The sequence below is a fragment of the Terrapene carolina genome, unplaced genomic scaffold, assembly GCF_002925995.2.
Source record: "Terrapene carolina triunguis isolate 2854851 unplaced genomic scaffold, T_m_triunguis-2.0 Scaffold228, whole genome shotgun sequence".
NCBI lineage: Eukaryota > Metazoa > Chordata > Testudines > Emydidae > Terrapene > Terrapene triunguis.
Genome location: NW_020664579.1, coordinates 2,109,142 through 2,120,993, shown reverse-complemented (window position 1 = coordinate 2,120,993; position 11,852 = coordinate 2,109,142). Strand labels below are relative to the sequence as shown.

The following is an 11,852-nucleotide window of genomic DNA, read 5'->3' as shown; positions in this document are numbered from 1 at the left end:
GGCCCGGTACACCCCGACCGGCAGGCAGTTGTCAAGCAGAGTGACACAAGCCTTTCCCTTCACCCACCCAAAAGTACTTCAGTCTTGGCTAATCTCCTGAGTTTGGCCAGGTTATTGGTCCTGAACTGCAAACATCTACTTCTACCTTCTACTTCTACAAAACTTCTACCTCCACTGAAAAGCCAGGTTAGCGACAGGGGGGCGGCTATCATCACTCCCAGATCTGCCCACCCCCCTTCCCAGCAACTGTCGCCCACATTGATCCAGTCCTCCCAATCCCCACATCAATTGTCATCCCCCCCCAATTCTGCACCCCCAAGCCTCACCTCTGCTGCTCCTGGGGTTCTTCACCCTTCTCCCTGCCCTGGGGAGATCCCCAGAGGACAATCAACCTCTAGAGAAAGCCATGATCCTCCCCCCGTGGCAACTCAGCAAAGCATGTTGCATTGGAGACTGTCCCGCCAGCTCTCAGCGGCACACGGGCAGGAGCCGGCTGGCAGCCCCATGGCATTTACATTCCTTTGTGGTTACAGCCGGAGCTCTGAGGGCCGGGGCAAGGGACACACTGACACCAAGACGCCCGTGATCTAAAATCCCCTGAACTCAGGAGACAGTCACAGCCAGGTTAGAGTTTTACCCTCGGCCAAGCTGCGAAGGGGCAATCGTCCCACTAACAATAAATAAATAATACACCGAGCTGTTCTCTAGCACTCTCCAGCAGCAGGTGACAAAGTGCTTTACAAAGGAGGTCAGCATCATGATCCTCATTTTACAAATAGGGAAACTGAGGCACGGGGAGTTGACATAATTGGTCCAAGGTTACCCAACAGACTGGAGAGCTAGATAAACACCTAGGAGTTAGGATGCGGACCCAGCCATATACACCATGCTCCCCTTAGTCCTCTACCCCACAATACACCTCCCACACAAGCTCCTCCAACCTCTGGTGTCACCTGGAAGGGCAGGAACAGCATGTTCATGAGACATCTCTTCTCCTCGACAAGTGAGGCGCGTGGAGGAAGGTGGCATGTGCCTCTCCCGTGTGCCCATTTGTCTCCCTCAGAAATGGAAGAGAAGCACCTCTCCTCACCCATGTCTGAGGCCCACAGGGCTGGCCTAGGGCTGTACAGCTGGGGCAATTGTCATGGGCCCAGCCCAGCCAATGGCTCCCTGCCCAGACCCATCTAGCTCCCAGCTTTTAGCCAGAGACTAACTCCTCAGCCTCTTAACTGGGGCCGCCAGCTTTTCTGACTGGCCACTGGGACAGCCAGCCAATCAGCACCTTCTCTGCCCTCAGCTCCTCCAATGGGAGACCCAGCAAGGCAGAGACACCAGGCAACAGTACAATATTCTGAACAGGAGGGTGTGCAAAGGTGTGTGTGGGGGGGGCTGGGGGTGGGTGTTTGCTCCCTTTCTGAGCTCACTGCTGCTTTCTTTCCATCCCACACACGGTCCCGTCACCTCTCCTGGCTCGGGGCTGACAGCACAAATGCTGAATCGTGACAGGAGAGGGTACAGCAGAAAATGTCTACAAAGGACAGCATGACACAATGCACCTCCCTCTGCTCCATCCCTCCTGCTCAGCGGTCAGCCTGGGGCCTCACCAGGACAGTCCTACGCTGTGAGCTCCTGCCCTGCAAAAGCCCTGAACGCAGAATGACGTCTCTGCTACCGAGACTAGAGATAATTGCTTTAGCCTGGTTTGGCCTTCCCACGCATGTCTATGGGAGCACAGGTCAAGCAAGCCCCTGAGTGGTGGTGCAATAGCCATTGGGTGCTCTCACTTGCAAGGCTGACCCTCCCAAGCCCTGTAATAGGTGCCCGGATTGGTCGGTTTGGGGCAGATGTTGCCCATAGTGAGTAGACGCGAGCCATTCAGGTTTCCCCCTTACCTGCAGCTCCCTGAGTGCCTGTCCTTCTGCCCACTGGTCCTTCCCAATCAGTGAGCAAGACGTGCAAACACTCTCAAGTTAAACTCTCCGTTTATTTGATCCTTTTACAAAAATCCAACATATGAATATTGTGCTCGTGTCAGAGGGGCTTTTTCTTCCTTTTTTTTTTTTTAAATATTTTACAACCATTTAAAACCTGATGCTCACAGAGCAGTTAACACAAACACCGGGTGCGGGGGAGAGTTTGGGATCCGCTGTGAGGACAATGGGAATTAACCAAAAAGATGATATAGGAACAATATACAGTCAGTTGGATTCCACTGAAGTAGAAGATGCTATTTACAGTGAACATGTACAGCAACAGACGTGACACGAGAAAGACCTTACTTTATCACCAGAGCACCCTCTGGCCCAAATGCCCACTCCAATGTTAAGGAGCAGAGAGAAAGGGCCTGCATTGCTTACGGCCCAAAGAGGGGAGAAGTGGAGGATTAGAGCGACAGAGTATCATCCCGCCAGTAGACGCTGGCTTTGGACTGCTTGTACCCCAGCCACTAACCATGCTTGGTGAGAAATTTGCTTTGCCTGAAATATAACAAGGCAGCTGATTGACTGATTCGGACTCCCTCACCCGTTTTGATAGCAGCTGTTGAAATAGAGGTTGCGGTAAGCGGGCAGAACGACGCTCACCCTGATGTTCCCGGCCTTGCACTGCCTCATGCTGCACCACCTGCTCAGTCCCCAAAAGCCAAACGGCAGCTGATCTCACCGTATGCTGCTCTGCAGGTGAAAAGGCACCAACTAGTCTGGCACTGACCAGCACCAATGGTCAGTATTGGGGAGAAGTTTACAACCATTCCTGGCCTGCGTAACTGGGGTGAGTTTGTTGTGATAGTTGCTGAAACAAAGCTACAAGGCTGCCTTGCAGTGCGGAGAACGACCTGATTTACAGTGGACAGAGTGGCAAGGTGGACAAGTGGGACCCAATTCACCCTGGGAGTTACAGAGGGATGAAATTGGTTCATTACCTGCGGAAGGAGATACAGCCACTGCAGCCTGTAGTCTCTTCCTTTCACACCTGGCTGTGTAGGACCACAATAAACCAGACCAAAAACACATAGCTGGGAGCACAGGTGCTACAGCCTTGTAACGAGATACTAGTGAGCTCCTCCATTTGGGAGGGAAAGAGCATTTGCAACACTGATGAAGGATGGGGGAATGGGGCTGGGGTGGGGAAGGCCCAGAACAGTTTGGTTTTCAACCTTTAATTTATACATTTGACTGGCTTAAAAAAACCAAAACAAAAAACCACAGCTGGAAATAAACATCCAGTAACAAACCAACCCACAGAGTTTTAGAATTTGAGCTGCCAGAATTCCTGTTCTAAGGCTTCAGTTTGCAAGAGCAGCACAGCTGCTTGTCATGAAAAACGACCAGGTCGCTGGCTCAGCGTGTCAAATGGCAGCCGTGCCTCCTGGCTGGTGGATCTGATAAAACCAGCAAAGTAGTAATAACATTTAAAACCCCCCCACCAGCAATGCAAATAGATCAGTGCCACACCCATCTTTGATTATTACACACTTCTTCAAGCTTGGTATATTTCGGCCTGGAAAATAATGAAATCACTGGAATAATAAAATCGCCCCGAAGATTTTGAAAATAATTTGATCACAAGTTTTTATATATATATATATATATTTATATTTTACAATTTTTTGTTATAAAGTGCAATCCACAGTCTGCATTCATCTCCATTTCAAATTCTTGCTTGTTTCCTGCAGGGTTGTGTAAGAGAGAGACGGGAGGGAGTGAGCTACATCTTCGTGGGATGGAAGAGGAGCCACATCCTACACCAACACCTATGCTGCTGTCAACAGCATCTTCTTTAGGTCCAACCTCACGAGAGGAGAATTAATGAAGACAAGAGCAGAAAGGTTTGCGATACTTTTCGGTGAGCTTAAGACTTGTCTGTAGGGATGGGGATTCAGGATCATTCCTGCCAAGGAGGAGTCCAGTACATTTGCTAACAGTCTTGTGCTACTTCTGCACCATGAGGGAGCAGAAAGGTGATGCCACAGGCTCCTTCACGGTCTATCAATGGCCACTGGTTGCATTTTTAAGGACTGTTACTGTTCAAAGGGTTTGTATCGATAGCCTGATATTTTTGTGGCTAAAAACAAATTAAAAAAAAAAATCGATCTTCTCTCATTACACTCCAGGGTGCTGGAAACATGAAGAGATACCAAGTGACATGTCCTCTGCTCTCTGGGAAACAGGAGAATGCCCTGATGGGTAGCAGTTACCCGCACAGTAGATAGCTAGCGGGCGAGTTTCCACCATGGGGCTCAGATTTTCTGTGGGGTCAACATAGACAATCAGCTCAAATACAGCCATGCGCAGCTGATCCTGTACCTTTCAACTAAATGTACCGGAGACTTGATGTAAGCTACTGAAAATGAGATATGTGGCTATACTGCTCAGCTTTAAAGACAATCAAAATAATAGTTCAAGTACCAGGTCAGTGACCTTACTGATTATATGCCAAATACACCTATAGCTAGACTGAGACGGGGAAGAGAGGGGCATGTGGCAATTACTCCATAAAAATGGGCATTGCTTTTAATCTTGCAGGTGCTGGGTCATCGATCCTTCCTCCGACAGGCTCCCATTCCGCGACATCGCAGATCGCAACAGGAACAACAAACTGATCAGGGGGCAATTAAGAAGTGGGCAGTTCCTCACCCAGACAACCAAAACCACCGGGAAAGTTGGGAAACAGGCACCCTATTGTTAAAGGGGCGCAGTCACATTTCCCCCTGAAAGCTTTGCATCTACCATAATAAAAAACAAGCTCTGGTTACTAACAGTAAGAGGAAGGTATCTTGGTCTCTGATGCTTTGTTGGGCGTATTTGTGGAGAGCAGTGACACTGTTTTGCTGATGGTCAGTGGCATGACTCTCATACACAGTTCTGCAGGCACAACTCCTCTAAAGAGCACCAGGATGCGCAGGGGTGTTTCCCAGTACCAGCAGTCGGAAGGAATGTACCCAGAAAGGAAGGGGAAGGAGGTCTTGGCATGGCTGGTGCTGGCGGCTTTCAGGTCTGCCCAAAGGACCTATAGAAACACAGCAGTGGAACAGGAAACCCCTCTGTTTGGCTCCACATGACTGAGTGACTCCGGTAGTTGGGGTGGCACTTTAGATCTGGATCCAGCATTGGCAAGAATCAGTGTCAGGGAGATGACAGGATAATATTAACAATGATTTTAGATGGCAACTGGGGACAATTAATACATACTGAGAGCGCTCCTGGGACGCGGCTACTTTACCTTCTGCGGGCTGCCGTTAAAAAACAAGTAGAACCATTTAAGTGGCCCAGTCGGTCGTTCTGAAAAGGAGAACTATGGAGTCCTTTCTTGCCTTATGGGAAATGAACGAGCGCACTGCCGAGGGCAAGGGAGCAAAAAAAGGAAACCGCGGCAGCAAGAAGGGTGCAGACGCCAGGGCGGGATCACAGAGCACCACGGAGTTTGCTTCAGAGGAAGGATGAGCAGGCTCAGAGCGGACAAAACAGTGAGGTTCAAGAGACCCTCCCAAATTCTGCAGGAGGAGGAGTTTGTTTTAAAGCCCAGTGTGATCCCCTCCGAAGGCAGCCGGGGAGGAGGAACGGCCCTGCTGCGGCAGCGTGTGTGCGCGTGAGACAGCCCTGCTGTGGCAGTGGCATGTGTGCATGCGTGTAGGGAGGGGAGATTTTAAGGCAGGAACACTGAAGCCCACGACAGTCTTATCTGACTGCCGTGGGGGGTGTAGGCAAGTGAGCACATCATGGCAGGTGTGGTCTTGTAAAGCAGCCAGTCCTGCTGGTACTTCGCTTTAGGGCCTCCTGGCAGTTTAAAGCTGTGTAACGCCCAGAGAGGGCTTATTCTCTCCCTGCTGCCCCAGGAAGACCAGAGCTGCATTTGACACATTCCCAAAAGGAGCAGCGCAGTAAGTCCTACTGAATCTGAGCCCGCAGTTCTGAGGGGCAGGGCAGTGGGAAGCCCTGCTCACCACCACCGGTGCCTCTCACCGAATCCAGCCTCCAGGACTGCGTCTACCCAGCAATTAAACACCCACAGCCAGCCTGGGCCAGCTGGCTCTGGCTGTGGGGCTCTGCAGACGTTTGGGCTTGGGCTGGAGCCCAAGTGCTGGGACCCCACGAGAGGGGAGGATCCCAGAACCTGGACTCCCACCTGAGCCCAAACATCTACACAGCCATGTTTAGCCCTGCAGCCTGAGCCCCACAAGCCCCAGTCAGTTGACCTGGGCCAGCCACGGCCATGCTGCAGGCCTTTCATTCCAGTGTAGACGTACCCTATAACACCGCCTGCCTCTCCATGCACCTACTAGCAAAGCAGTGGCCGGCTCTCCCTTTAACTACCCTGGGGAAGAAGCTGCTCCCGCCTGGCTTGTGCGTGGGACCATCCCCCCAGTTTTTTGAATGAGCAGCACCTGCCTTTTTTACTCAGTTAACGATGACGCCACGGACCCGCTGGAGCGAATCTCGTGCCATTCTTGGCACAGCTCTCCAGCTCCAACAAATGAGGCCCCTAGAGGATGGGGAACATTCCTGATGTCCTTGCTCAAAGGCCAAAATAGAGAGAATTTAAACCAAGCTCCCTTTACGACGAAGCAGGTTACAGAAAACCACAGGGCCCCAGGATCGCCCCAGAACACCCCCACCCTGGTTATTGTCACCACAGGAGCAATGGTTAAGATCCCCGGCTGTCGGAGTGGGTGAAGGTTAATAGTGTTCGAGCAGTGAGGAGCAGGAAGGGAAAGGAGTGAGACCAGGGTGGAGAGGAACTGGGCTCGGAACGTCAAGTGTCGGTTGAGTGTGTGCAGTGGTAACCAAACCCCTGGACAGAGTGTAGCAGCTGAAGCCATCTGGAGGGCAGGTGAATGACGCCCCCTTGTCAATCTGGTGCTAGGAGGCGGGAAAGGCAGTTGGGGAGGGAACCTCTGGAACCCCCCTCCCCGCTCTTCCCTCTCTGGGCTGTGACGTGAAGGCGGTGGGTGGGGAGGGTGGCGGGGGTCTGACGGGGGAGGGGAGCTCATCAATGTGACACCTGAAAGGCCTCAGTAGCCAGAGAGGAAGATAAACCAGTGGCATCACACCCGAGGAGCACGGCCAGCTGCGTGGACCGGATCGTTATAACTTGGGCCGATCAAAACAGGGAGGGGAAAGCAAGAGTGACTGTACCCCCGCCCCGAAATGAGTTAGCACAGAGGACATTCGACAGACACAGGAGCGGCTTGGGGACAGGGAATTGCCTCTCCCGAGCCAGGCCCCTCCACAGCATGTTCTCTCCTACACAGCCCCCCCCCCCGCCCCAACAGGCAGGCTATTAAAAAAAAAAAAAAAAAAAAAAAAAGCCTCACGCGGAAAATCTAAAACACTTTCATTTTAAATAACAAGAATTTAAAAAATGGTGGCCCTTGGCTAACGGACTAGCTGAGCTACTAACCAAAGTCTCCATTTCCTCAGTGTATGATCCTAGCAAGTGTCTTCACACAGGTCATATGGTCCGGTTCCATTTCACTCGGTGCAGTTACCCTGGGGTGGGTGGGTAAAAATCATGGATTAGAATCCATGATTTTCCTTTTGCTTTGCATCGCTGCCCATACTGGAGGCGTTTCTCGCTCGGAACCCGGCAAAGATTGCCACCCCTCAGCCTCTCGCCCAGGTCCAGAGTGCTGAAGGGACCCCTCAGTAACCCACTCCTAAATGAATTTGAAGCATTTAGTCTTGTCATGGGGCAGGCGGGTCTTGAAGAGGACAGAATCCACACGAAACTGGGTGTACAGGAGGGGCATGTACCCGTACACCTTAACGAAGAAGTTGATGCACTTGTGCCGCTCATGGAAGTGCGAGTCATCATGCGAAAGGGCCTGAGGGCAGCCAGGGCAGCGGAAGGTCCAGCGCGAGGTCACCTGGGAACAGAACATAAGAACATAAGAACAGCCATACTGGGTCAGACCAAAGGTCCATCTAGCTCAGTGTCCTGTCTACCGACAGTGGCCAATGTCAGGTGTCCCAGAGGGAATGAACAGAACAGGTAATCATCAAGTGATCCATCCCGTCGCTCATTCCAAGCTTCTGGCAAACAGAGGGTAGGGTGACCATCCCTGCCCATCCATGAACTTATCTAGTTCTTTTTTTGAACGCTGTTATAATCTTGGCCTTCACAACATCCCCTGGCAAAGAGTTCCACAGGTTGACTCTGCGTTGTGTGAAGAAATACTGCCTTTTGTTTGTTTTAAACCTGCTGCCTATTAATTTCATTTGATGACCCCTAGTTCTTGTGTTATGAGGAGTAAATAACACTTCTATTTACCTTCTCCACACCAGTCATGATTTTATAGACGTCTATCGTATTTGTCATCTCTTTTCCAACCTGAAACTTCCCAGTCTTATTAATCTCTCCTCATACAGCAGCCGCTCCATACCCCTAATAATTTTTGTTGCCCTTTTCTGAACCTTTTCCAAGTCCAGTATATCTTTTTTTAGATGGGGCGACCACATCTGCACACTGCATTCAAGATGTAGACATACCATGGATTTATATAGAGGCAATATGGTATTTTCTGTCTTATTATTTATCCCTTTCTTAATGATTCCCTACATTCTGTTAGATTTTTTGACTGCCGCTGCAGACTGAGTGGATGTTTTCAGAGAACTATCCACAATGACTACAAGATCTCTTTCTTGAGTGGCAAAAGCTAATTTAGACCCATCATTTTATATGTATAGTTAGAATTCTGTTTTCCAATGTGCATTACTTTGCATTTATCAACATTGAATTTCATTTGCCATTTTGTTGCCCAGTCACGCAGTTTTGTGAGGTCCCTTTGCAACTCTTCACAGTCTGCCTGGGATTTAACTATCTTGAGTAGTTTTGTATCATCTACAAATTTTGCCACCTCACTGTTTACCCCTTTTTCCAGATCATTTATGAATATGTTGAATAGGACTGGGCCCAGTACAGACCCCTGGAGGACACCACTATTTACCTCTCTCGATTCTGAAAAGGGATCACTTATTCCTACCCTTTATTTCCTATCTTTTAACCAGTTACCAATCCATGAGAGGACCTTCCCTCTTATCCCATGACAGCTTACTTTGCTTAAGAGCCTTTGGTGAGGGACCTTGTCAAAGACTTTCTGAAAATTTAAGTACGTTATATCCACTGGATCCCCCTAGTCCACATGCTTCTTGACCCCCTCAAAGAATTATAGTCGCTTGGTGAGGCATGATTTCCCTTTACAAAAACCATGTTGACTCTTCCCCAACAAATTATGTTCATCTCTGTGTCTGACAATTTTGTTCTTTACTATAGTTTCAACCAGTTTATGCGGTACTGAAGTCAGGTTTACTGGCCTGTAATTGCAGGCATCACCTCTGGAGCCCTTTTTAAAAATTTGTTCCAAAACCGCCTCTAATGACACCTCAATCTGGGACAGTTCCTAAGATTTGTTACCTAAAAAGAATGGCTCAGGTTTGGGAATCTCCCTCACATCCTCAGCCATCAAGACTGATGCAAAGAATTCATTTAGTTTATCCACAATGGCCTTAACATCCTTGAGTGCTCCTTTAGCATCTCGATTGTCCAGTGGCCCCACTGGTTGTTTAGCAGCTTCCTGCTTCTGGTGTACTTAAAAAAATTTTTTTGCTATTACTTTTTGAATCTTTGGCTAGCTGTTCTTCAAATTCTTTCTTGGCCTTCCTAATTATATTTTTACACTTCATTTGCCAGAGTTTATGCTCCTTTCTATTTTCCTCACTAGGATTTAACTTCCACTTTTTAAAGGATGCCTTTTTGCTTCTCACTGCTTCTTTTACTTTGGTTGTTTAGCCACGGTGGCTCTTTTTGGTTCTCTTACTATGTTTTTTAATTTGGGAGATGCATTTAAGTTGAGCCTCTATTATAGTGTCTTGAAAAAGTTTCCATGCAACTTGCAGGGATTTCACTTTCGGCGCTGTACCTTTTAATTGCTGTTAAACTAAACTAGCCTCCTCATTTTTGTGTTGTTCCCCTTTCTGAAATTAAATGCTACAGTGTTGGGCTGCTGTGGTGTTTTTCCTGCCACAGGGATGTTAAATTTAATTATGTTATGGTCACTGGTACCAAGTAGTCCAGCTATATTCACCTCTTGGACCAGATCCTGTGCTCAACTTAGGACTAAATGAAGAATTGCCTCTCCTCTGGTGGGTTTCAGGACTAGTTACTCCAAGAAGCAGTCATTTTAGCCTTCAAGAAACTTAATCTCTGCATCCCGTGCTGAGGTGACATGTACCCAGTCAATATGGGGATAATTGAAATCCCCCATTATTGTTGATTTTTTTATTTGAATAGCTTCTCTAATCTCCCTGAGCATTTCACAGTCACTATCACCATCCTGGTCAGGTGGTTGGTAGCATATCCCTACTGCTATATTCAGAGGAACAAACAGCATCATCTGACACACTACTCCAAAGCTCCCTAGAGAGCTTTGCATCCAGCAATCACTGATGTGCAACAGCAGCGTCCCAGCAGGCTGCAGCCACAGAAAGGCTAGTAGAGGAAGTGAAGAGGAATACAGCTGCCAACTGAAAACCCAAGGGAGGAGTTTATGACAACCCTACTCACGTGAAAAACAGGTTCTCTAATGGCCCCAAACAAGACCTTTTAGCTGAGCACTATGATCAGGACCTGGGCTTACCACCTCACTAAAGACCCTCCCTCCAGCAGCACAAGCCTCAGGAAAGCCGTGCATTCAGTACACAGACTGAATCATGAACGTCACTTCCTTCAGCTACTGGGCTTTCCTTTGAGGTCTCCCATCCAAGTACTGACCAGATCCTAACCTGCTTAGCCTGTGAGCTGAGACAGTGTCACAGCCTCTGTTGGGACAGCTTCAGATAGGTGCTACAACTTCACACTGTCTCTTCCTACTGCATGTCCTGGGGGCCTTTCGCCCACCATCATTTACTGTCAGTTATTAGTTTTAAGACCAGAATGCGATGCTCTCTTGGCCCATGAAGCACAAGAGATTGGGGCTATTTAGTTCAGAGAGGACCCAAATAACATGGCACATGATAGAGAATGGATCAAGACACAATACAGAATGAAAGGTACAGAGAAGGGAAACTCGGTTCTGCTGGAGAACAAGGGGGCATCAATGAAATGGTGCACAATCAATCTGTGAAACTCATTGCCACTAGATGTCATCGTGGTCAAACGCGTAGCAGGGTTGAGAAAAGGATTAGACATTTATCTGGGTAATAGGAGAACATTTAGTTACATTACACAGAACACAGACATGTATATTTTCCATCTGACACAAACCCTCATGCCTCAGGATACAAACCAAGCCCTAACGGATGGGCGTTAAGAAGAGACTTCCCTTATGGGCAAGTTCTCTCTCACTAGAGGGCTTCCTGAACCTTCCTCTGAAGGTGGCTGGTAGCAAACACTTGAGATAGGATCCTGGGCTAGACAGATCCCTGGTTTGATCCTATATGGTAATGCAGCAATGCCTGTGCTTCTAAATGAAGACTGTGGGTAGGGAGAGACGATAAGTGGCTGCTGGAAACCCAGCACAGAATAAATATTCCATCCTCCTCCATTCCCACATTCAGCAGTAGGGAAGGGCTGTAGCTGCTAGCAGATGGCTAGCCGCAGCTCCACAGAGTCATGCTGGGAGATGTGAAGGGTCCACTCTACTTGGCCACCACTGCCTTGGAAGAGCATTTAACTGCAGAGAGGATCCTTCGGAGGCCTGTCTTCCCCCCAAGGAAATGTGTCCCTGAGGAATGACAGAGGCTCGCTCTCTTTTCCATTTCCAAGCAGAGACCCACCACCACTGCCTTGACGTGACTGATCCTGACAGTCTCTCAGTAACACACCGACTGTGCTCGGCATCTTTGATTATTCTTACT

General features: G+C 48.9%; 1 protein-coding gene across 3 annotated transcripts in view; it reads right to left on the bottom strand.

The window, feature by feature from the left end:
• Positions 1–7,320: 7,320 nt before the first annotated feature.
• The window catches only part of EXTL3 (exostosin like glycosyltransferase 3), a 191,169-nt gene continuing 186,637 nt past the window's right edge, over positions 7,321–11,852 (bottom strand). For all 3 annotated transcript variants that reach the window (XM_026656362.1, XM_024203531.1, XM_024203530.1), the window contains one exon: positions 7,321–7,864. In XM_026656362.1, the coding sequence (XP_026512147.1) occupies positions 7,655–7,864 (210 nt within the window). In that variant the 3' untranslated portion in view covers positions 7,321–7,654. The remainder of the gene's footprint in view (positions 7,865–11,852) is intronic.